Source organism: Trichogramma pretiosum, unplaced genomic scaffold, assembly GCF_000599845.2.
Source record: "Trichogramma pretiosum strain Unisexual culture from Peru unplaced genomic scaffold, Tpre_2.0 scaffold1, whole genome shotgun sequence".
In the NCBI taxonomy this organism is placed as follows: domain Eukaryota; kingdom Metazoa; phylum Arthropoda; class Insecta; order Hymenoptera; family Trichogrammatidae; genus Trichogramma; species Trichogramma pretiosum.
Window position 1 is genome coordinate 2,366,943 of NW_019641703.1, and position 24,717 is coordinate 2,391,659.

Genomic DNA, 24,717 nt, shown 5'->3' on the forward strand with positions numbered 1-24,717 from the left:
CCTATTTAATATATACACACATACACATTCTGGTATTTCGCGCATATCAGTCCCTAATATGCGTGGCTGCGCCCGAGCCCATGTATACGAGTGCTGACTTACGTATGGTGTGCCGTACGAGATACATACGTAGACACACTCACGCGATAGGCATTTTCGAGCCGAGCAAAGATGTGTTGGTGTATGCGAGGGTGGAGAGAGGACGGAGGCGCGTTGTGTACTAAATTGCACGAGGCATGCGAGGGAGGCTCTCTCGCCGCCGTTGCTTCTACAGGTCTGAGAGTAAGAGAGAGAGCAGAGCGGAGCATTGAAAGCCTCCGATTCCATCAGTTTGTGCGCGCCTATAGTAGTACACGGTACACACAACGCGTGTATGTATAATGTATGCTACGACGCAGTGTGTATAGGGCAACGCGGCGGAGGGCCTTTCCACGCGCGCGTCTCTATGTATACACACGCACATACACACATTGAAGGTTACATAAGAGGGAAAGCAGATTACCAAACGCGAGGAAGAGAGAGAGAGATTTTTGATGTTTAGCTTGTTGCGCTCGTTAATAATTCATGCGCAAGCCCTCCTCCCTCCCTCCTCTTTGGAGCTATGTAAACCCTCTTTTGCTCAGGCTGCTGCTGTTGCTGCTCCTCTCCACCTCGAGGAACTCCCAAGCAAATTCTTCGGCCCCGATGAATGCGTGCCGAGATTTTTACCTGCCTCTCTATCTCTCTCTCGCAAATTATACTCTCTACTGCTGTCGCTACTTCCACTTGCCTATGCCAACATCAATATAAACGACGAGCAGCAGTAGAGCCATCAACGAGATTTCGAAGCGAGCAAAAGAAGGAGGCGTCGAAAAGTCCCTTTAAATGTCAATTCACGCGGGCTTATATTCTTCTTTACGTTTATATTTGCCTCGTGTCTCGTAATGTTATAGAGAAAAAAGATCGTAGGAGGCGTGCCAACACCAAAGTCGATGATCGAAAAATATAATATGATGTATGTATCGGTTGGTACATAAGAGAGAGAGGAGCGTGGCACAAGTTTAGGATGATGGGGGCCGGGCCTGAGGTGTCGATTAGTAGGTAGTGACTTTTCTATTGTATTATAACGATCGCCGCAGAACACAGTGGCACGGAGCTCGCCTATACACATTTCCGCGTCTCCGGAGTAGTAGCGGCAGCAGTCAGTTAGTCAATCTCTCAATACAGTATAGCCTGCGAGATGTACCGGTAGTCGAGCGGCCTCCGGCGCAGAACCATTTATACATCTGCATGCGGCACCGATGTAGGTATAGTATCGAGGAGCCAACCGAGCGTGTAGTAGTTTGGTACCTATATACAGATATAGATTGGATGTACACAACCAGCAGCATCACACCAGAGCGTCACCGACCGAGCTCTGCTGCCGCTGCATTGTTATGGTAATGAAGCTAGTGGCGCATATACACACGCCGCAGTGATGGAAAAATTAATGATACACGGCCGCCTCTACATATATAGTCGTGTGTGTGTCGAGCGGCACGAGCCAGCCGCGATGTACTATATAATAGCTTCGCGTATACACTATCTGCCCTGTAGTATAAACGGAGTGAGAAAGAGAGAGAAAACATGTTTTCGATTTTTTTCGACTCGTACGTCGATGATGTCGATGTCGACGTCGTTGTCGTCTCTCTGCCGCGTCGTATAGTTATAGTCGCTCCGCGCTCCGGGTATATAGGTAAGCGCATCGGATAATAGCGATCGCGCCGCTGCCTCGCGTTAGCAGGATTATGACCGATCAGCCGTGTCTAATGAACTAAATCAATTTCGCATGTGTGTACCAACGTACCTATATATCCGATCCGCGCGTCGAGCTATATACCTACCCTGGCATGGTGTGCAGTGCAGTCGCCCGTGTACATTCGCATACACATGCATACTACTATGCACGTATAGCCAGAGAGTCATCGACGAGAATCGAGTTTTACGAAGCTTTAATGAAACCTCGTTAACGCCTGCCGCCGTCGTAGTCGTTGCTGCTGCGAGAGCGGGTCACATCACATGTATGTACCGAGAGTCAGTCGAGCGCCAACAGCATCATCATCATCATCATCGTCGTCGTCGTCATCGCCGCATCGGCGTCATCGTCATCACCTGGCAGCGAGAATAATACGTCGAAATTTTTGATTATCTTAACGAAATAACAATTAACTGCGCGCGCAAAAATACGAGCTGTGTGTGTATATCGACGCTGTTGGGGCTATATACTGTACGCGTTTTAATTCGCGTAATGCATGGCCAGCTGCTGCCTGACTATACCTACCCCCCCCCCCCCCNCCCCCCCCCCCCCCCTTTTGTGGAATGGCTGCTGTCACACGAGAGTTCGGATATCGGCGCGTTAATTTTTGCTTTATTTTCTCTCCTCTCTCTCTCTCTCTCTTTTTTTTGTTCTATTCATTTTTCTCTGCGACAGTCTGCAATTAACGCGAGAGAGAAAAAAGGCTTCGATTATTTACCCGGCATCGGAGGACGTGCGTTGATCCAGTAACTTTGTAATATTGCATTAGATAGTGCGAGCTTTTCCAAGAGCGAACAACGTAGCTCTGGGGCTGGCTAGCTGGAACAAGGCACGAACAACGTACAGTACCGCCTGCCCAGATCTCGCGCGCGATCGGCTGCATTATGCGCCGCATTGTAGCAGCGCAGCTAGATGCACGCGCATACACATATGCACTTATTGTGAAAATTCAATACGCTTAATAAAGTTACATTACTGTCGCCATTCAATCGAGAGAGAGCCGCTGCAAAGGCCCTGCCTGCCCCCCAACTGCAACTGCATATTGTAGCGTTGTATATATATATTTTCGCGTATACGCGCGTTATATAGGCGCGTGCACGTGTACGCATACGTGATCGTTGCTGCTGCTACTGCTGCTGCACCGAGAATAGGGTTGTGTGTGTGTGTTTGTGTGCTGCACGCACAACTCGCGTACTGTACGTATACGCAGAAGGAACAATATTGCTGCATATTGGCCGCAGCTGCACATGGCCGCACATACTGCGCTACTATTCTGCACACACACACATGTAGAAATAGCAAGAGACAGAGAAAGCCGCTCGCGCGCGTGTGTTGGTGTACACTATACTCTCTCTCTCTCTGTCTCTGATATATAGACACGTTACTCGGAGCTGCTGCATAGGCGAGAAAATATATACAATGTATTGCGCGGTCTACACGCGTACGAACGTGTGTTACACTTACACATTCATATAGTCTATGTACGCACAGACACACACACGTGCAAGCGTACTGCACCGCAAGCTTAATCTAAATGATCGAGGCATGTGCATTGTTCTCGCTATCGAACGCTGCGCCCGGCCCGATATAGCGTGTATCTAGTGCTAAAAGCTCGCGTGTTTTCATGCGAAATACTACTTTTTTCACTCATTGGATTATTCATTTTTTGTGTTGTTTTCGTTGCTAGTGCAATAGTTCTTCATCGTTTGATGCTTAACTATAGTGTAAATAAAGTATGGTATAGTGTAAATGTTTGGCCCTTTCGCGAAAATTCGCAATATGCAATATGTTAATTACAAAGTTGACTCTTATACTTATTCCCAGAACTTGTCATTTTCTCTTGCGTTTTCGAGAATTCACGCACGCACCATCTAGCGGTAACTTAGGTACTATTTGATGTTTAGTTCTGCAGGAATGAGGCTTATCAACGTCTCATATTAGAAACAAAACATTATTTAATCAGTGTATTTCTAGCACTCTGTTTTCAGGAGATTTATCGCTATCATGTTTATTAAAAAATTAATACGAATAATAGTGTTTGCGTTCGTTGCCGCTAGGTGAGGCCGTCGTTATAAGTGGCACCCACAAGTAGGTAAGTCTGCGTTTATAAGATACTTTCGCATTGACTTGATCACTATAATGAAGAAAGTTCGTTTTATGCGACATTTTCATTGAATTGAGTGACTTTTTTAAACGTTAATGTTTTTATAAATGGGAATTGATTGGGACCAATACAATCAATCAGACAATTCACAATTATATGAGTTCGAATTGTGTGATTTTCACTGTAATTACAATTAAATATAATCAAGTTAATACAGAATAGCTCGCAAGGCAAATTGACTGCAATGTAATTACAAGCCGGGTATTTGCGAAGATATTGACGATCAACAACGTGTTTTGTGCTTGCATCAACAGTATCACCAGAAGCTATAGGAGGTGAGAGAACTTTGCGCACCACGAGTAACATTTATACATAATTCATACGCTTAAAACGCATATGAATACGTGCGAAACCTGAAAATATATGAACTATCCATCGAAACTACCACTCTGGCGTTTTCCGAGTGATTTTTACACGCTTCTCGTGTCTCTGCTCGCGCGAGTGTGCAAATTTTGCACGCTTCGTTGAGAAATTTCAACTCCTTCGCCGCTCGATTAATTTGCAAAGTCGCAACTTCTTTCGCAAAAATCTTTCCCCAACGTTCTCCTCGAAGAGTAGCGAGAGCAGAAAATTCAATCGTTCGAGAAATTGACTTTGTACTTAACGAGCGAATGGCGATGCAGCTGCGGCGATGCAAGCTCTCTTCTCTCTTTTTCTCAACTATATACACATATATATTTATTATATATATAGAGAAAGTAAGAAGAGATTCTACAGGTAAATCGTATTGCGAGAAAGAGGGGAACTGCACTGCAGCAGCAGCAGCGGTGCGCGCGGGATCGAGGTGGCGACGAGGAGGTTTTCTGTCGCCGCTAGTCCGTATAACTCGATTTTGCGGCAACGGCCCGAGTCGAGCGAGGCAAGCGAGTCAGAGCTGGCAAAGTTAGCCGCAATAACTGCAGGCGCGATATACGCGTAGGTAGGTATATATAGTCATGTACGTAACCAGCAGCAGGAGCGGCAGAGCCCAAGGCGGCAACAGCTCTTCCATTCCGAGCATCCGTGCGCGCCTCTCTTCTCTCTCTCTGCGCTGTGCGAGCTTAGAGAGCTAGCCTTGGCTTCTCTCGCTCGCTCGACTCGACTTTCGTGTATAGCCGCACACACGCACATACGCACACATGAGTTGAAAACATAGCCCGAAGAGAGAAGCAGCTCCACGTAAAATTTCCGCGAGAATTTGTATAAATACGCGTTTACTCGTACACATAGTGAGTATTTTCTCTCTTTCTCCCTCCCTGCCTCCCTCTCTCACTCTTGGCAAACACTAAACTATTTCAACGTTTATTAGGCGGGTGTGTGTAAGGGCCACCCCCGCACATATTATACGTATGAGGGAGAGCTTGCGCGCATTTGGGCTCGCTCGTTCGTATCCCGCAGCTTGCAGATCTCCATCGCGTCCGTTTACACGTACACACCGCACGCGTATGAAAATATACACTGGCGGCAGCAGCGATCTTTTTTTTTCTTTTCATTACGGTTCCTTTTTACACAAATAATATAACTGAAAAGCTCGAAACGTTATCGAACGCTCGCAAGCTTCTCGCTTATGTGTGTGTTTACTTTTTTTCCTCGTTGTAGTATCGAAATTTTACGTAACGTCGGAGCCAACGCCGCCACCGCCTTCGCCCGTGTGCAGTAAACTGCAAGTTCGTTGGACTCTCTGGCGCGCGCCGTGTGTGCGCGCTCGCAAGAGATCGTCGCATATCCCTATACGTATACACCGTTACAGCTCTGCTGGCCTATACACGTTTTGCAAAGATAATGAAAGCAAAGAGAGGCAGCAGAGACAACGACGACGACGACGACGATGGGGGGAAAAATCGAGCGGGCAGAGAGAAAGATACGCGCAGCGCGTAATGAAAAAAACTGTGTGCGCGCGCGCGCGCGGCAAGTCGAGAATATAATTTTCGCAATTTTCTCGCCATATGTGTATTATTGAGGGCGGCAAAGGCTCCGCGCGTGTATACGGTGGTACACAGCGCGCGGATTCAAACCCTATTTACGTAACAAAGAAAAGCTGTGATGCTCGAGCTACAAACACACACACCCCGGTCTCGTATACACACATACTGGCGTCGTCGTCGCCGGCGGTGTCGTTTTTTTCCTTCTTCTACTCTGCCGATATACACACGTTCGCGTTGATATTTCTCTCCCTTCGAAAGAATAAAAAAATAACATCTCGATGACGACGAGGACGAGGACGACGATGCGTGTAGATAGGCGAATAACGCCACTGCACCAGTAGCTATAAGCAGCAACAGCAGCAGCAGCAGCCTGTCGTCTCTGTCTCTCTGCACGGCAATTTCCTTAGGCTTCCTATCGCGCGAGAGCGCCACAAAGACGGGAACGTAGTATAGTATCTTGCGTCGTCGTCTCCTCTTCTTCTTCGTCTCGAGGCGATATTCCTACACATGCACACACAAGGGTTATACTACGTACGTACGTATACGTATAGATCGTAATGAAATAAAAGCGCTCGGGCGTGTGTTTTTGTCCACTCAACTACTCGCGGCATTTGTGTGCGACGTATACACCCTTGGAGCTCTACACTGTATAGCGTAAATACGACGTATATATAAACGCGTAAATGGTATACACGTACATATATATTCGCTTATACTGCACGCAGTAGTACGTGCGGGAGCTTTCATTGGGGCTTTTTGCCTTATATAGCTCTCTCCCGCTCTCTCTTAGCTTACATATAAACGTGCCACGCTGCGCGCACGAAGGAGCGTCGGCGGAAAAAAATTAAGAGCTAATAAAACAGCTATGCATCCGCATTCGTGTCTTTTACCACCCCGTTTTTCTTCGTTCATCCTCTGGCGCGCGCACACAGCGCGACGACGACGACGACTCACCCACCCACCCATCCACCCTGCTACGACGACGAGTAACCCCTTGCCCCCCTTCTATATCAGCACACGCACACAAAAGTCGGAGTATATATATAGGCAAACGCGAGTGCAGCAGCGCCGCAGTGAGTCTGCGCGCGCAGCAGCGGAGATAGAGAGCGCGGAGCACATTTATCTGTAGAGCTGCGATGGTATACGTTGTATAAGGGATTGAAGATGAGCCTTCCTCGTTGCACCATAATACAACTGGATGTATACCTATTTATACGAGGCCAAACATCCACCTATGTATAGGTATGAATCTTTCGAGGTATTATCATCAACAACAGCAGCCCCGAGTGCCATGAGTGAGAGCCAGCAGCAGCATCAGTACCCAAAGCAAGCAGATGCAATAGAGGAAAAGCTCCACTTATATAACTCAGCAGCTTGACCCTTATTCCTTTTTTCCCTCTTTCTTTCTTTTCCTCTCTATCTCCGTGCGCTTACGCTGCAGCTTTATACGAAAGAGGAGAGAGAGAGAGAGAGGACAAGCCATCCACGCGCATACGATCCGCTTTTCTTTTACTTTTTATCTTTCGCATAAATACTCGCGGCACGGCGAGCATATATGTATACGGTATTATATATACATATCTATATTGTAATAGCCTTAATGCGCGCTGAAAAGCCACTCGCCGCTGAGGCCGAACTCTGCTAGTTATATTCGCCTACTATACCATACATACATACATACGTGCGCTGTATGCATACAGTAGAGTATAAAAAAAAGAACAGGAAGTAATCTGATTCGGTGAAAAGAGCGCACCAACATCAAGGTAGGGGTTAGGGGGCAGAAGAGTGAGGGTGCTGCGCTGCACACACAGTAGAAGAAGAGAATGAGAGAGAGAGAGGGACAGCGAGGATGGACTCGGTGAAGAGAGACAGAGAGCGAGAGAAGCTCCTGCGATGGCATCGATCGGACACGTTCATACTGGGAAATTGTCGTCGTCGACGTCGACGTTGGTGTTGCGCCGCCACCCGCCAGTACTGCTACCGACTACCAACCGAGTAGTGAACGCCGCTGTACTTGGTCGTCGTCGTCAACGCAACTCGCGCAAGCGCAGCCCCTTATCAATACACAACGCGGGCGAGCGTATACATACAGGACATTTGCCTACACACATCCGCGTGATTCGTATCGCGCCTATATATTACCAAACACATCTTGTGCTGCTGCTGCTGTCGTTGTTGTTGTTATATATCGCCCCGAGAGCGGCATCATATGGTATATACCTGAGCCAAGCGATCGTCGTCAGGACGATCCATTGATTTCGCTCCATCTCTCATACTCGACGTTAAGCTCGGGCCGCAAGTTAAGCCTGAGTAGTGTTACTACACGTAAAGTTTTCTTCTCTATAGGCAAAACTTTTTTACCCCTCCTGCGATGCGAAAAGGGTTTATACCAGCTATGTTCGTGTAATTTTTTTTTTTTTACCTTTACACCTTTTAGTACTCTTTTTTTGCTGCTTTACTTCGTTCGCGCTCGAGCGAATCAGAAATTTATTCTCCCCCTCGTCGAAGAAATTGAGCTATTGTTTAGCGTGAGCGAGGAAACTTATTTTTTCATCCTCCCGCTAAGCTATATCCAGAGTCTCTCTCTCACGTCTATATACAGTATATATGACGGATCGACGACTCCGCGCAGTAGTCAACCCACCCCCCGCGCGCGAGTAGAGAAAAGCTCGCACAGCCCCGCGTATTACAGCGTACACGGCGGAGCGTTATATAGGAAGCGTTTTTGAATAATACAAGCGAATTCTTGATGTTTTGATCGATGAGGCCGGCTCGCGCGAGCGACGCGAGGCAGCACACAGACACGTAGTAGCAGCAGCAGTAGCTCGTCGAACTTATATAGAGGCAGAGGCAGTAGCGACGTATACTCAACGCGAATTGATTCAAATTGAGATACGCGTCGGCTACTCTCTGAAAATTTGATTCTCCTCTCTCGACTGAGCATCGCGCGCGCGCGGCCCTGCACTGCGCTGCTATAACTGCTGCTGGGAGATCCCTACCCACTTTGTAACGGTGCGCACATACACACAGAGTCCTAAGCATAACGAAGATTGATTGTTACTAATTTTATCGACTTTTCTCTCTCTCTCTCTCTAGCATATCCTCCTCCCCTGAACTGGAAGTTGAGCGACTTTTTTCCAATAAACCGAACGAGCAGATTGTGTATGCGGTGCTGGTGTTGGTGGTGGTTTGCATCTTTATGTATTCTCGCGCGCACGGTTTACTCCGAAGTTTAGCACTCGTTGATGAAAAAGAAAAGAAGAGAGGAAAAAAAACGAGAGCGAGTAAAAATAAGAAATCTCATATCTCGCGCGTACTCTCGGCGCAGCAGCAGCGGTAGGAGCAGTGGTAGTAGTAGTAGCTGTAAGAAAAGGAAATCAAAAGTGAAATAAAAAAGGGAAACAATTTTGCCACGCCGCGCGGCGCTTGGTTAGTGGCGCGGTAATATCCTTCCAGTACGCCGCGCGCGAACGCACACTACTATTGCAAGCACCACAAACACAAGCTCGCTCGCTCGCGTTCGTATGTACTTTCACACACACACACACACACACACACACATTCGAGCGTATATAAAAGTCAATTTCGGGCACTTAAGAACCTTACGCTCGGAAAATCAAAATACGCGAGTGGGGGGTTGGGCGCCACCACTGCCACTGTTTGACTAAAAGTGGGTTCCCTTTGTGTGTGTGTGTGCGCGCGGGGGGGTTGGCTGCAGGCACTAAAGCTCCCGAGTAGCAGTTTAGCACGCGCACGCTGCGCGCTTATATAGCCCCCCTCCCCCTTCCCTCTCTCTCTTTCTCTCTCTTCGTAACGCCATCACCGAGGCGCGCGCGAGCGGCTATATGAGCGCATTATATGGCGCGTTACAACTACTGCTGTACTACTTCGGGGCTTCACTCCGCACGATGATTTATCAAAGTCTCATCCAGCTTTTTTTCCTTCCTCCTCCTTCTCTCGCTGTTACTGCTACTGCTACTGCTGCTGCTGCTGCTGCTGCTGCTACTGGCGTAGATGAGATATACACCAAAGAATGACTTGTCTCTAATACCGTAAGAATATATATCGTACCTTTCTTCTTTGATAGAGCGCGAAATACGGCCTAAGTGCGCACGGCGGCGTTCGCATTTCGCTGCGATGTCTTCGATATAGCCCCACAGACTACAGTGGTACGCAGTGGAAGTGATAAAAAAAAAATACATTCCAGGGTGTATTATGTATGAGCTCATTCGCGTGATAAATCTTTGACGCGATCGTTTAACAAATTTGTGCAAAGCTCTGCGAACTTATATACCGCTACTTCTGGATGTTGAAAAATTACACACGAGAGTTTTTCAGACCTGGCCAATTTTCAAAGGGCAAGTTATTAACGGATTTTTTCTTTTTGACTCGACACGATGAATCTTTCATCAATTAATAACCCCTCCCGGTTATAGCTTTTCCTACTTGACTCGAAATTCATTCATTCAAACGACTCTCGGCTGCAGCAGAAGCGTGTTTATAGCGAATGAAGATTCCTAAAGAAGAAAAAGAGAGCGAGTAGAAAATGTTCAATCAACTCATCGGATTTTCTCCCCTTGGCAGGTTTGCGCGCCTCATTTGCCATTAAACGCGATATGATAATATAATAATAATTATATAATGACGATTATACATCGAATTTAATGAACGAGCATTAATATTCTCTTCTCTCTATTTGCGCGCGCTGCCGAGAGCTTCAATGGCTCGAATATATACACATCTTTTTTTCCTTCATCTACCCTTGTGTGATATATAGACTCGAGATGACATAGCAGCAGCAGCAGCGCAATGGCACTCGAGAGTCCGGAGGCTAAATTAAACTCATTCGCCGGTATATCATATACAGTTTTCTCTCTCCATCTCTCTCTTTCGTTGCCGCAAGATATACACGCATAAAGTCGAGCGATCAACGCTTATAATTAGCCAAGCGAGCGAGCTTTTTTCTCTCTCTCTCATCTGTCTTTCCCGCAGATATACTTAACGCACACGAAGTGCACATCAAAACAGCAGCAGCAGCAGCAGCTCTTGGAGAATCTTTTGAAAGTACGATCCGTTTTACGCGCCATACGTGGAGTCGTCTCGCTGTGTGCGTGATTATTATATATATACCTAGACGCGACGACGGAGGCCGCTTGTTAACGCGATGCGCCTCGTGCATTTGCACGTGGCTGTATATTATATCTGTACACATTTTGCGCTCGCTTCGGGAGAGCTTTTCTTCGCATGTACAATGTAGCGTATATATCTCTATATGTGCATGAATGCTACGAAGGGCAATACTCGACTATCGCTCGCGCAATGGCTCCAGAGAGTCGGACAGTTATAATCTCTGCTATCTACGTTTTTTTCTCTTTTTTTTTGTTGAAATTTTATTAAAATAAAGAACGCGTATGAATTTACGCGAGCGAGGAATAATTTAATGTTACGAAATTAAATCTAATTTAATTTACAAAGCGGTTTATAATGAGTAATATACTTCATCTCAACTTTTTTCCATTTAATGCCGACTTATTTTTTTTTGCGAGTGGCTGAAGCTAGGCTTTTCTTATTTAAAGTCGGTGGTGTCAAAGTGGTAGGCCAAGTCGTGAAATCACATTGATTTTATGAACCTAACTATGGTACATTTGTTTCCAACAAGTATATTCTTGGACCAAACGTTTTCGCAGATAGAATATGCAATTTATTTAAACTGATTGACTGATATAGTTATTTTTTTCTTTGCCATTTGCAGATTCACAAATAAAGGTACTCGCCATCTAGTGGTGAATGCTGGCAGTTTTTCGATCGACGACCAAAAGCTTGACATCTGTGACGTCGGGTTATCTCTTTGTTATTTCTATAATTTTCCCATTTAATTCTTACATTTGGTATGCTTTTGATTTTTCCAGTATTGTTTTTTCTATTGTATCTTTATCAAGTGTCATCGTAGTAACTGGTAATTTTTTGTTTAATATCGAGCATTTCTACTAGAATCAATGCTCTACGCCTATTATAATTACACGTTTTCACACACGATCACACCTGTACAGTACCGAATCGCGATCGCAGCTCCCGCGCGCGACGAATACATCCTGCAGTATTTCAATTAACCGAGAAGATCCTGCTCGAGAGTCTCTGCAGTTTCTCTCTCTCGTACTTCCCTCTGTCTCTCTTTCTGCCTCTGAACTCGCGACCCGGACACGCTGCACGTACAGTACACACACACAGCTCAGAGCTATAGCTGCACTGCAGTACTAACCTCCCCCGCGCACAGTACACGTCTAGGATGCATACGAGTCTTAGAGCTAGACGCTCGGGTTGGCTGGCTGGCTGGCAAAGCAATGTAATTCTCATTATTGTAGATTCTCAACGACAACGGCGTACACATACATACATACATACATACAGCATATCAGAGAACGCATAGCGACGTCGACGACGACGACGACGACGAAGTGCAGCTCTCGGGCGAGCGAATGCTTTGCATATTAAACGCGTATATACGTATATATGTGCACGCCAAGTTTATAAACTATATAGGTATATGCGTATACGCTTATATATGTTGCAACTTTTGTAGCCGTACGCGTATGTGTATCTATGTATGTATAAGTGTGTGTGTGTACGCGTCGACGGAGCTTTTGACTGCCGGTGTAATTAGGGAAAATTACCATTTTGTATATTGCGTTAATTAATTTATGCCTACGTACACTGCGCTGTAGTGTGCGCGGCGCTTGACGATGATCAGGATGGTGTGGCGATGCCGCACACGATGGTGCGTGCAAAGCAATATTATACATAGCATAACGTAGCTCGATACATATTGTGCACATTACGCGTTGGATCAATCTCAATAGTGCGTTTGTGTCGCAGCGCAGTCGATAATTCACGTACATCATTGCTTTATTAATCAATTTTTAATTTTATTAATTAATTGTCGTTTGTTTACCAAGATTTTTCGAGAGCTCGAGCGAGTTTATTAATTGTTACGAGTATGATCTGCAGGCTAGATATTAAACATCAAAATAAATCAATCGCGTATCGTTTTGTTACGATATAAATTTGTACATTATAAATTAATTAAATCTCGCGCGGGATAAACGATAGAATCGCAGCAGCATTGACGCTACAAGGCAACAACATCGGCGGAAGCAGTGGCGACGGCACCGGCAGAGCCAGAGTCGAAAATGATATCATTAATTTACCCAAGTTGGCATTCGAATTCGCGCGCGCGGCGCTTATACGCCAAGAGCCCACAACGAGCTTATATAATACACGCTCGATTCTAAAACTATTACAACGTGCAGCAGCGTTACACGCAGCGGTGCAGCTTAATAACATTAACTCGATAAACGCGCAGCAACAGCAGCAGCAGCAGCGATCCTGGGGCGTCTTGCTATATATCGCGAGACCGTGATCTTTATGCAGCTAATAAGGCATTCGAAATGCGCGGAAAATCGACAACAATGCGGCAGTGTGGCCTCGGTTGATGCTGCTGCAGCAGCTACCTGTGTGCACCGAGCGCGTAATGCGCCACACCGTGTGTTATGGTATAAGCAGCAGCGGCGCAACAGCTTTGAATCGACGAGCTATTTCGAGGCTTTGTTAATACGGCCTATAGACGTTCTTCCGAGTCATTGTTGTTGCGGGAATTGTATCCAATGTAAATGCAGGGTATAATACGCCGTCGCGCGCTCCGTATCCTCCTATATACATATGCAATTCAGCCGCGATATCCACTGTATACGGATAAATTATATTATATATAATAATACATCGACGTGTATAATTTGCAATAGCTGCGAGTCAGAGAGGATAGGGGGTGGGTGGCGCGCGAGCTAGCTCTCACGAGCGAGCGGGCTATAGAGTTTGCAGTTTCAATTAGAGAATACCGACAATTAGCTATTGGTTAGCTGCTGTAAACTGCTGATATTACCTTCTGTGCAAAGCAAACCGCTGTACCCGTCTCCCTCGCGCGTCCCGACCTTTATCCGCGCGTTTCGCCCTATACACTATACACACCGTCAAGGTGCGCCTCTATATACAAGTCGCTCCGTGTGGCCGCCGCCGCTACTGCCTTCTGATGCTAATCACTCAGAGTCTCAGGGAGAGAATACAGAGAGTCAGAGACACACCGTCAATCGCAAACTTGAACCACTAATCCATATTACATTGGGAGCTTTGGCGATGTCTGTTTAAGGTTTAATTGCACGCGAGAGCGAGTGCGCCTCGAGAGCTACTGCTGCTGCTGCTGCGCCAGTTCTATAGCCTATATTATATGTACAGCTTGAGTTTGGGAGAGAGAGCACAAGATGCCACGCGTTCTTCGTCTGGATTCACGTCGATTTGTTATTATGCATCTACTCGAGATGTATTGTGGTACTATATTATCGTTTCTATGGAGTAATCCAAAGCTCATTGTGGAAAAACCGATCGACGTCATTCGAGGTTTTGGATTTTGGAGATCGGAGTCAGCATCGTGGCTCTCTGGCAGATTTAGAGTTCCGACATTTTTTCGATGATAAATACTTTAAAATTACATTTATTATCAATGAATTATACAGTTCGATTTGATGTTACTTACGTTGTATACGTAGAAATATGTGAAGAAGATAGGCTTGTACCTAAAAAAAAACTCCAATAATTGGACACTCTTGCGTATTTTCCTTAAATACATATACTGGCTCGAAGCCTCCCTCCAACGCACCCACTGCATAGCTACGTTATAATAGCAAAGCCTAGGCGAGATTCGATGCGTAGTTATATGGTCGTCGCGTCGTCGCTGCGGCTGCTTCTGCGTTTATTGTTATCATTATTAGCGTCCATTATTCATTGAATTTTCATTAAATTACGCGTGTTTATAATCTCTCCTGAGTGCACTTAGCCATCTTGGCTCGGTGGTATCGTGTACATCCGAGCTGTACATTATTATATATAGCGGCACGCGGCCGAGAGTTTGTCAGCTCCTCTCGTCCTCTTCCTCCTTCTCCTCCTCCTCTTCCTCGATACAATAGCTATTATATATATTGTAAATACACGCAGCAGCGCGCGATACGCAGCAAAGTCGCTCGCGCAGCGCACCAGTTTCGCAAAAGTCACGTTCTTCGGGGCTCTCTGCGTGGATCGGCTGCGAGGCTTTCTTGTATCAATATAGCTTCGCGCGAACGCGATACTACTACTACCACCTACTCCTCCGAGTCGACGAGAGAAAAAGACGCGCAGATGGGTAGAGAGAAAGAGAGAGAGAGACGTGCTTAAAGCTCCCGATAAAAGGCCAATCATAATGTATTCCCGCAAATGGCACTGCTGCTGCGCTACTCTCACTCGGCAGGACGAGTAATTTTGACAAATTAACTTTTTCCATCTTCTCCCGCGCGAGCGAGCCGCGCTGCGCAACATTGGCTGCTGTCGATATATAATAATATACAAGCCAGCAGCGCACCGTGAAAGTAGGCGCGCGGTCGAACGCGCCAATAAAAGCTCTCTCTCGCTGCTGTTGCTGCGCGTCGATGATTGAGCTTTCTGAATTGTTGCCGCGCACTTATTATTGCCATTATTGCCGCTGCTGCTATTATTATTAATCATGGCGACGTTATTAGCCGCATTTTATTATATGGTCGCACGGCTCGCTCACAGACACATTTATACATATTACATACAGGCGACATGGGGGTGGTACAAATCGAGCTTATATTACTATAGTATACTCCGGCTAGCTGCTGCTACTGGCTTACTATATACACAGCATGACGGATAAACAATGGATATACTAAATTAATTTCTATTTGGTCAACTCCATTGCACTTAACTCGTGATTAAATTGTGGTCTCGCAGCTTTCGTATAAATATATATGTAACGCCGAAAACGCGTGTATATTACCCGGGTGTACATATTATATACACACACACCACGTATGCACACACAGAAGCGGCGAATTGTATTTTCGTATATATGTATTATAAGCCCCGGGTATCTATATATGTTACGGCGCTCCCACATTGTCTTTGATCTTTTAATCTAGCCTTCCCGCACCCGCCCGCCTACTGTAGCTGTATTGGCCTCTATCCCTATACGCACTGCAGTAGATAGGTATTTGCTCGAGGATAAAAAAATTAAGGGCGAGTATCTTCTTTTTTTTCGTCGTCGTCTCGACGTTCTTCTTTATCTCGAGCATGTGAGCCACTTTATAAATATGCAAAAGAAAAAGTCATAACCGCACGGCGCGCAGAGCTATACGCTATGTTTCGAGAGCTGCGTAAACGCAAAGCGAATATAACGCGAAATTGAAAATGCCTGTAACGCAAAATTGTGCACGAGTCTCCGAATCAATGATCACGGTATCAAATGTCGTTGGTATATTCAGCTAATATTTTGTTCTATGTAAAGATCATATACACGCGTGCGAGTACTGGATAAAGTCGGTGAGAATTAATTTTTTGTTCTCATTTTTTTCCCCTCTATATATACGGGCGGTATTAGCGACAAAAGTTCACAAACGCTGCTCCGCTGCTGCTGCTGGCATTTATATAGAGCAAATTTGGTTTTGCAAATTTAGCGAAAAATTCGTGCCACTCGGGCATTTTTGGATTTTCCCGAAATGTGCACAGTGAACTATTTAATTTTCGTGCTCGCGCGCATGAAAGAGCTGCTAATGCCGCCGCCGCTGCACACATTTTCATCAAGGCTTTTACATTTATACAAAAATATCCGGAAACCGATGTAGAAATTTAAAATTTCACGATCAATTTGATGAAAATTCTCGTTTCGAGTACATTTCGAAAGTCGCTTTTAAGTTAGATTATAAGTTCGTGTTCGCGCGGAGATGAAACGAACAGCAGCGTAGCAGTATGACACGTTGAAATTATGACTGTTGAGTAGTATTGACCGTTACGAAGACGATTACATGCCGACGCCGATAATATATATCGGAGATGTTTGAAGCTTCGTATCAATTATTCAGTGCTTTTCATTTGGAAATAGCTCTCAAATGCACTTACCGATGACTGCAACGCCGTATATAGATACAAGTAGTCCACCAAGATAAAAGGAAAAAAGTGAATACAAGAATAAAATCTTCTGAGCCATTTATGTACGTGCGTATGTGTGTTTTGCAGCCAGTATAGAGATGCAATAAAAGATTAAATCCTAGATTCGGAGCCGAGCGTATATAACATTCGTCTATACATAGTTCATAACCCTAAGGTATGCACTACGCGGGTCATGTCTCATATGCAGCCACAGCAGCAGCAGCAGCAGCAGCAGGGGTATATCATAGCGCGAGGCCCTTTTAAAATTATAATCCGTCGAATAAAACAGAATGTTTGCCAGTTATATAGTAGGCATGCTGCAGCGAGAGTAGATGTATTCAGTGCAGCGATCGTTTATATACAACGTGTGCACCGATAGAATATGTATAGCATCCAACGGTACGTTATATAGTTAAGCGCTTCCAATGTTGCAGTACCGCAGCGACGCAAGTAAGAGAAAAAGGAGTGAAACGATTTCCGCGTCAAATGCCAAAGTTGACTATTTCCGACCGTAATGCAAGTTAAGACATATATCAATGTGGTGTTTTCATTTAGATCTGATGGGTGTTGAGTTCGTCCAACGTGCAGTTTTAGAATCACAAAAGGACGAGTGTCCAAGATCGAAAATCAAGGAACCATTTTTTGAATCACGTACAATGGTTGCCTGTCAAGTTACAGTAGAGGTGGTAAGGTGAACGAATATTACGTAACGAATGTGCCAGGAGAGAAAATTTGTAAGACGATGTTCTTGATGATTAATATTTATTTTAAATTAACTGTAAATGACAGATCATTAACCTTTTAAAATTATCATATAATTAAATTATCATTTATTTGTCATTAAATTATCATTTTATGAAGGATCACTGATGCTGCCATAGAACAAAATAGATTTGGTTTCATTGTTTCTAATGAAGAATAAGAATGGACGATTAGCATAGACCCTGATTGGATCATCTACAGCCATGCGGGATCCAAAAGCAGCTGTAGCTGCAGCTGCTTCAGTGCCTTCTTCGGAGATAGACATTTCGACTTTTTGAATGATTTTATCAAAATATATGCGTTGATTGTAAATGTTTTGAGATGTTAACAGAGACAAATCAGATCTTTGTGGGTCAGTCAACGACTTGACACCCATATTATTCAGAACTTGCGTGAAATCTTCTTGATGAGAGAGCTTCACTTTTGGAAGCAAAAATATCACATCTGTCTGTCCCATATTGTTGATTAGTTTATCGATAATCTCGGGCGTTAAACTATTCCTCATACGTCTTAGTCCGTTCACTTCTTTTGGTATCACAACATACATGGAAACCTGGAATAAAATTAAAATTATCATTTTTCTAATATTTTCGTTAGTTAATATTATTTCAAAGTACCTGTGAATCCTTGTACGGCAGAGAAATAATTTCCAATCCAAGATTTTCATCCTTGTAATAAGGATATTCTCCTTTGCTAGACATCATATCCAACCATTTTTGTCCCGAGGGGGTGTTAAAAGATCCGCTGAGATACAACATTAAAAGTTATTTAAATATATATACCACATCGATCATTTTCTATTAAGCAAAAAATTCGTACTAATTAATATCAAAACGATTCGCCCATTTGCCTTTGAAATATAAAGCAGATGCAATGATAGCTTTAGTATCATATTTAGGTGGTTGATTTACGATTGTATCAATGAGACCGTGCGTTGCAGATTTCACCCAATCATTGATAATGTTTTGAGCTTCTCCATTTCTATAATTGATTCCCCTAGCAAGAGTTTTATAAAACCTCTTACTTTCTGATTCAAATGTCTTACTGACAGGAAGATCTTTCTAAAAACGTATTAAAATTTATGTTTATTTTTATTCTTAAACTATGTGTATCAGCTATGTTACCGTTAAGAACACTCCTGTGCCGTAGTCAACTTTGGGTCCTTCAATCCCACTCCTACCATAAAACGTTTGCTCGATAAGTTTTCCGAAATTTTCATGGAAATTTTTCTCTGAGTTACTGTTGATGTTGAAAATTTTGGCGATTTCATTATAAGTTTGTCCCTTGGATGCCAAGAGAATATTCGCAAGTAACATTTGCAAACTTAGGGGCGAGAAAACAACGTTTGGCTTTTCGGCTACTGTTTTCAACTGTCTATCAATGTACAAAGTCAATTGCATTGTTTGTCTTGACAAAATGTCTCGAAACTGAAATTTTTATGCTTGTAAAATGAATTATAATTTAATTGATTTATGTTTATCTGTATAACTTACGACGTCAAGCGGGTTTTGGACTGCATTTGAGTTACGATATCCAATATTCTGAAAATTAAATGTATAAGTTTTTTTATTGGAATTAGAAATTACAGAGAATTGTAATAATGAGTTAGGTAATTTTGAAAACATTGGTAAGATAGTTCATTTGATTATCTGTAACTTTATAAAAAAAATTTTTTACCGTTTGATATGTTGGGGCCCTTGGCTGAGCAACCTGTCTATGTCCTGGATAGTAATAGTTCTGTAACAAAGTTCATTATGTTCGATATGTTTGCGCAAAAATTTGTTACAAAAAAAATGACGTACCTGATATCTGTAATATTGAGCATGACAAGAATAGAATGACACTAAAAATAGTGTCAAAACGAAGAACTTCATATTGAATGATTTCAATAAATGATTGATGCTAGTTTTTTTTGTTCTAGTATACTATAATTATGTACTGACTTAAAGAACACCCAGAGGCTTCTGACTTTGTAAAACAGTTCGTTCATATTTTTATACCTATGAACTTACTTATGAATGAACAAGTAAAACAAAAAGAAATTCAAGATAAGATTTAAATCATGTACGCCTCACTTGGTTGTTATTTTTGAACAAATTTCGTTCTTTGAATAGAAAAATTGATTGATTGAAACAAACGAATTATTTATCATTTTTTTGTTTATTTTTACATGTTATTATACTTACTCAATCGCAATACGCGAATCTTTATGTTTTGCTAAATAGCAATATTAATTTTAAAATGCATCATATTATATGAATTAACATTGTCTCATTCGGATTCAGAAATTCGGGTTTTTTCTTTCATACTTATACTTATTGTGCATTCGTCCAAATACTTTTCCAGTCGAAAGCTTATCTTGCGGTTACATTTGAACGGAAGGTCGATAAGTCTATTGTTAAAGTCAAGGTTATGGTACCCATTCAACATTGTTACAATGACATATTGTTAAGTTTTGACTTTATGGTAAATATATTTTTGCGCGTTGAATGCATAAGAGATTTTTGTTATGCATGCACGTAAAGTTGTTTGCTCGTTATTAACTGTCAGTCTGGTGTTGTGATGTGACACGGGTGATTGCACGAATTAGCAGCTAGTTTTACTGTTTCGATTGATACGGTATTATCAATCTTTCAATACTATACGAATCATTAAGTGAATTCGTTGATGCATTCGTTAGATGGAGAAGCATAAGTTCGATGCCAGCACTCATGATATTAAATAACGGCAAATCTATGGTACAAATATTTCTGTTACAATTCTAAAAATTAGAAATGCTTTTTATGACTTTATCAATTATGTTCACGTGATAAAAGTAGATCACATAATAAGTCGATTCATGTTGTAAATCATAAAAAAGTAAATATGACATAATTTTCGTGGACGGCTGGTCAGATAATAATTACTTATGATACTTAAAAAAAAATTTTTTATAAAATCTATATGAAATCTATTTAAAATTCACGTACATTTCACACTGATTTTACGTAAATTCCTTGTGAAATTTTCGCTGTGTTAACGTGCATCCTTCGTGCGAATTTCACATCATTTCTTTCAGTTCTGTATACATATCAGCCTCTCATCCGCGGAGCTTTCTTATGCGTGCGCGCAACTCGGCAGCCACTCGGCGCATCGTAAATGGATTAAGACCTCGCGCTCAGCGCGCGTCAGGCTTCATCAGCTTTTCCAAAAACCTATACCTGTACAGTTCGAAGCTCAGCCTTATACATCCTACACACACGTTCGAAGTATATAGTGCTGTTTATTCTCTGAGCTATACACTAAGCGCATCGACAGCTCGTCGAGCTTTCGGCGTCGCGGTTGCGGGGGGGAGACTCCCGTTCGCAGATCGCGCAGAAAAGAAAAATCCTCCCTCGCTGGATGGATATATAATGGCCAAACGCGCATTCAAACTCGAGCTGCTGCTGCTGCTGTTGCTGCTGCACGCAGTTTATGTGTATGCCCCATGATTCGTATATAGGTATATATACTCGTAGCGTATACGAGGACGAGAGCGTATATAACAAGCTTGACTAAACTAAAGTTATCGCGCGCGCGCGGCAGCGAGCCGAGGGTAAGGTGTGCGTGTGTATCTGCGTGTGCGTGTGTGAGCGTCTGTATCGCCGAGTCGGCGGCGGCGGCAGTGATTAGCGTCGCGCAGGAGATACGTTTAGCAGCAGCAGCAGCAAAGTTTACTCCTGTACCACCCCTTGTACAGTCGAGTGCGGTAGTAGTAGTAGCAGTAGTCGTCGTCGTCGCGAGTTGCCAGAGAGCCCCTCGCAGTTCGTAGTAGTAGTAGTAGATAGTAGCTTAGTACGATACACGCGGGTAAAAGGCAAAAATGTGGCTTTTTAAGAGCTTGCGGAGCCCGCAAGGGAGTCTGTCTACCATAGCTGCTGCTGCTGCTGCTGCTTCGGTGCGGTCTCGCGCGCCCGGCTAAAGCTACACAGAGAGAAAGAGAGAGAGAGAGAGAGAGAGAGAGCGAGGAACAAGTCTCTGAAAACTTGGCGCACTTTTGGCGTTTCTCTTTGTCTCTCTCTTTATGTAGACTTTTCCTATATATATGTGCTCTCGAATCTCGACGGCGGCGAATTGAGCCTCGCCATAGGAACACACCAAAAATAATAACCCGGGCTCGTATTATCATCGCATTATTATTATTATGTTGTAGGAACATATCCGCGGAACGAGGCGATAGCGTATACGAGAGCCGCATCCTTGTATATAAGCATTACCTACCCGCAGCCAGTCAACCACCCCTGCCAGCTGCTGCTGCTGCGATTTTCCCTGCGTGTGCGAGCAGCGTCCGCGGGAAACCCGATACAGACGCTGCTGTAGCTAGCGCGTAATACAGAGCGTCTCGAAGACGCGAAACAAAAGCACAGCCAGCAGCAGCGAGCGAATCCCTGCAAGATTCTTGTACCGAGATTAAATTTTATTATTTCGGATATATATACTTATAACTGCATTATACTATATGTTAATGATGTCGAAGGTATAAACGAAACGACGTCTCCCTTATTTCGTGCGTCAGGACCACGGTAGTCATCGTCTTCGTCGACGCCGTCACGTTTTCATGTTTTCGCTTCATCGCACGCGCCACCGGCGTCGCCAAAGAAAACGACGACGACGAATTGACGTGTGTACACCTCTCATCACGGGAAATGGAGATCGATACTACTTATTCCAGTGTGAATACTCGCCCTTATATAACTCGCGCATCAATACATAGGTATAGTAGAGTATATATAAGTGTACGTTTCACAATTTACGCTGCGCCGCGTATATACACTTGGCGATGCTCGAGATTAGTATCGAGAGTGCTATTACAAGTTTTAGAAGCTACTGCTAGTTATGGTGTATATATACTACCCCCGGTGTCGATGTATTATACGCTCTCTGCAGACTCCACCTACAATATTTCTCGATGCACGTATCCGCGCGCATCTTTTGTTCCGCAGCGCAAACACATAGCTCGCTCTTTGTCAGCACTCGTATACGCGTAAAACGGGGAGCACAGCAACGCAACAGTCGTCTACGTGATTGAGTTTGAACATTTTTATTGCGCGGCGGTAGTCTTTCTCGCGGGTCTGCGCGCCACGATCTATGCTGTTGTATGCGCGCGTATACATCAGAGAGCGAGCTTTATATATATCGAGGAACCGAGCGATGTTATATGGAGCGTTTACACAGCAGCTAGTACAGCAGCAGCAGCAGCCCGCACGCAGCTATTTTCCAAACCATATGTGCCAAGGGTATCAACGTCAACACACACACTCGACGCGAGTTGTTGCCGCCTATATATGTGTATATGGTGTGCGTATACCGCACTGCCACCCCCACCCCCTCCTGAACTTGTAAGGTATACTGAAATTTAATTATCGTCATTGTGTACGTGTGCGTGCTTGTGTGTATACAAGAGTGCGGGCGGCTCTATATAACCCGGTATATACGTATATAACGCCAGGCGACGATAAAGTATATGTTTAACTTTTGAAAACTGGAAGGATTCCCTGACGCGCCTGTACGTACACATACACACACATAGACGGCGCTGCGGCGATAGGATGATACGACGACGCATCGCAAGCACACACACACAGACACCCACGCGTACAAGGGAGGATGAGCTTCGCGTTGTTGCCTGCAGTGGCTGTGATGGAGCGTTTTTCCCAGCTCAAAATAATTGCAAACAGCGGAGATTACGCTGCCACGGGCGGCGCAGCAGCAGCGCGCCTATGTTTGTTCTTCGAGTTTTGCAGCCAGCGGCAGCAACGCACGTCCTGTAGGCTATCTCTCGTGCACCGAGCTTTTGCCGCCGCTGTTACTCTTACGTCCTACTGCTACACCGCACGCTGCAGGATCAATAAGTCAGGGAGGATTTAAAGCACTCGGCGGTGGCGAGCGTCGCCGATGCGGAACGACAGTGTGTCTGTGTGTGTGTGTGTGTGCGTTGTATTAAAATTTCATCCGAGTGACGGACGTGCGGAGAGAGAAAGAGAGTGAGAGCCACCAGACGTGCTCGTTAATGATTAAGTCCTTTTTTCCTCAAAAATACGCGCAAGCTCGTGTCGACGACTTATTCATTATTACACCGTCGAAGCGCGCGCCCAAAATAAGAGTTTGGTCGCGGATGTAATTTGCGAGGCAGCCGACTCCGCGATACAGCACCATCTAAATAGCTCCATCAGCAGTAGCAGCAGCAGCAGCTCCTCGAGTTAGCTCGAGCTGTTATTTTATTTTTCGTGTTTCGTTTTAGCCAGACAACTGCAGCATTAATGACCACTCGGTTATGTGTTTTGCAAATGTTAAGCTAAGCATTCTTTAGAAGCCACTCTTTCTCTCTCTCTCTCTCCTCTCGACCTTCCTATTCGAGCGCTCGACTCTCGAATTAAACAATTACACGTGTTGGAGCGTCGGGGCACTCTCTCTCTCTCTCTCTCTCTCACGTCGTATATATACACACGGTGCAAATGCAATTTAAGCTTGCACGAGCATAGCCGTTGTATATATATACATAGTAGGGGCTCGTTGGCTGGCTGCAAGTGGAGCAGCAGGCCGCGCCGCTGCATATTTTGCTACCTTTGAATTTCATGAATGCTGGACACTTCACTTTTCTTCCGGCCTCGCCGTCGGCGGCGGCGGCGGCGCGTTGATTTCACCTAAGAAGAGGAAAAAATAAGAGAGAGAGAAAAAGATACGGACGCAGAAATTAAAAAAAACAGCGAATAAAGCAGTTTTTACAAACTTTTCTGGCTACACTTATATATATACGGGCGTGAGCGCGCTAGTCCGAGCCTAGCTGATATTATTCGGTGGGTCTAAGGCACGAGGACGACGACGACGAGATGAGTCAAAAATACTCGAAATACTTTTAAATTAGAGCAAAATGTTCATCCAAAAGTGAGAAATTTGCGAAATTCTTTCGGGTAACGAACGTTATTAGGCCAAAGCTGCAAGTATAGTCGTAGCGGTAGCTATATCCTGGTCCCGCACCGTAGCTAATACATACTGTATGCATGCATAGAGTAGGAGAGATGCAGTAGTGCACTCGGTCGAGATGTACAGTAAAAAAAAAAGGAGAG

At 44.3% G+C, this 24,717-nt stretch overlaps 2 protein-coding genes across 2 annotated transcripts; both read right to left on the reverse strand.

The window, feature by feature from the left end:
• Window positions 1-17,723: 17,723 nt before the first annotated feature.
• LOC111694465 (leukocyte elastase inhibitor-like) lies at window positions 17,724-18,333 on the reverse strand. The gene is made up of 2 exons (XM_023462838.1): window positions 18,250-18,333; window positions 17,724-18,185 (listed from the first exon to the last, which is right to left on the reverse strand). Exons 1-2 carry the CDS (start codon window positions 18,331-18,333, stop codon window positions 17,724-17,726), a joined length of 546 nt encoding a protein of 181 aa, XP_023318606.1.
• Window positions 18,334-18,450: 117 nt separating this feature from the next.
• On the reverse strand, window positions 18,451-19,622 carry LOC106653303 (putative serpin-Z5). Its single transcript, XM_023462839.1, has 6 exons — window positions 19,576-19,622; window positions 19,435-19,441; window positions 19,310-19,369; window positions 19,126-19,173; window positions 18,757-19,059; window positions 18,451-18,693 (listed from the first exon to the last, which is right to left on the reverse strand). The coding sequence occupies exons 1-6, from the start codon at window positions 19,620-19,622 to the stop codon at window positions 18,451-18,453; spliced, it is 708 nt and encodes a 235-aa protein (XP_023318607.1).
• Window positions 19,623-24,717: the final 5,095 nt, after the last annotated feature.

Coding starts and splice junctions, on each gene's coding strand:
- LOC111694465 (XM_023462838.1), bottom strand. CDS start 18,333: ATGTCTAGCAAAGGAGAATATCCTTATTACAAGGATGAAAATCTTGGA. Junction 18,186..18,249: donor TGCCGTACAAGGATTCACAG/GTACTTTGAAAT, acceptor ATTTTATTCCAG/GTTTCCATGTATGTTGTGAT.
- LOC106653303 (XM_023462839.1), bottom strand. CDS start 19,622: ATGAACGAACTGTTTTACAAAGTCAGAAGCCTCTGGGTGTTCTTTAA. Junction 19,060..19,125: donor TCCAAAACCCGCTTGACGTC/GTAAGTTATACA, acceptor TAAAAATTTCAG/TTTCGAGACATTTTGTCAAG. Junction 18,694..18,756: donor GCACAGGAGTGTTCTTAACG/GTAACATAGCTG, acceptor ATACGTTTTTAG/AAAGATCTTCCTGTCAGTAA.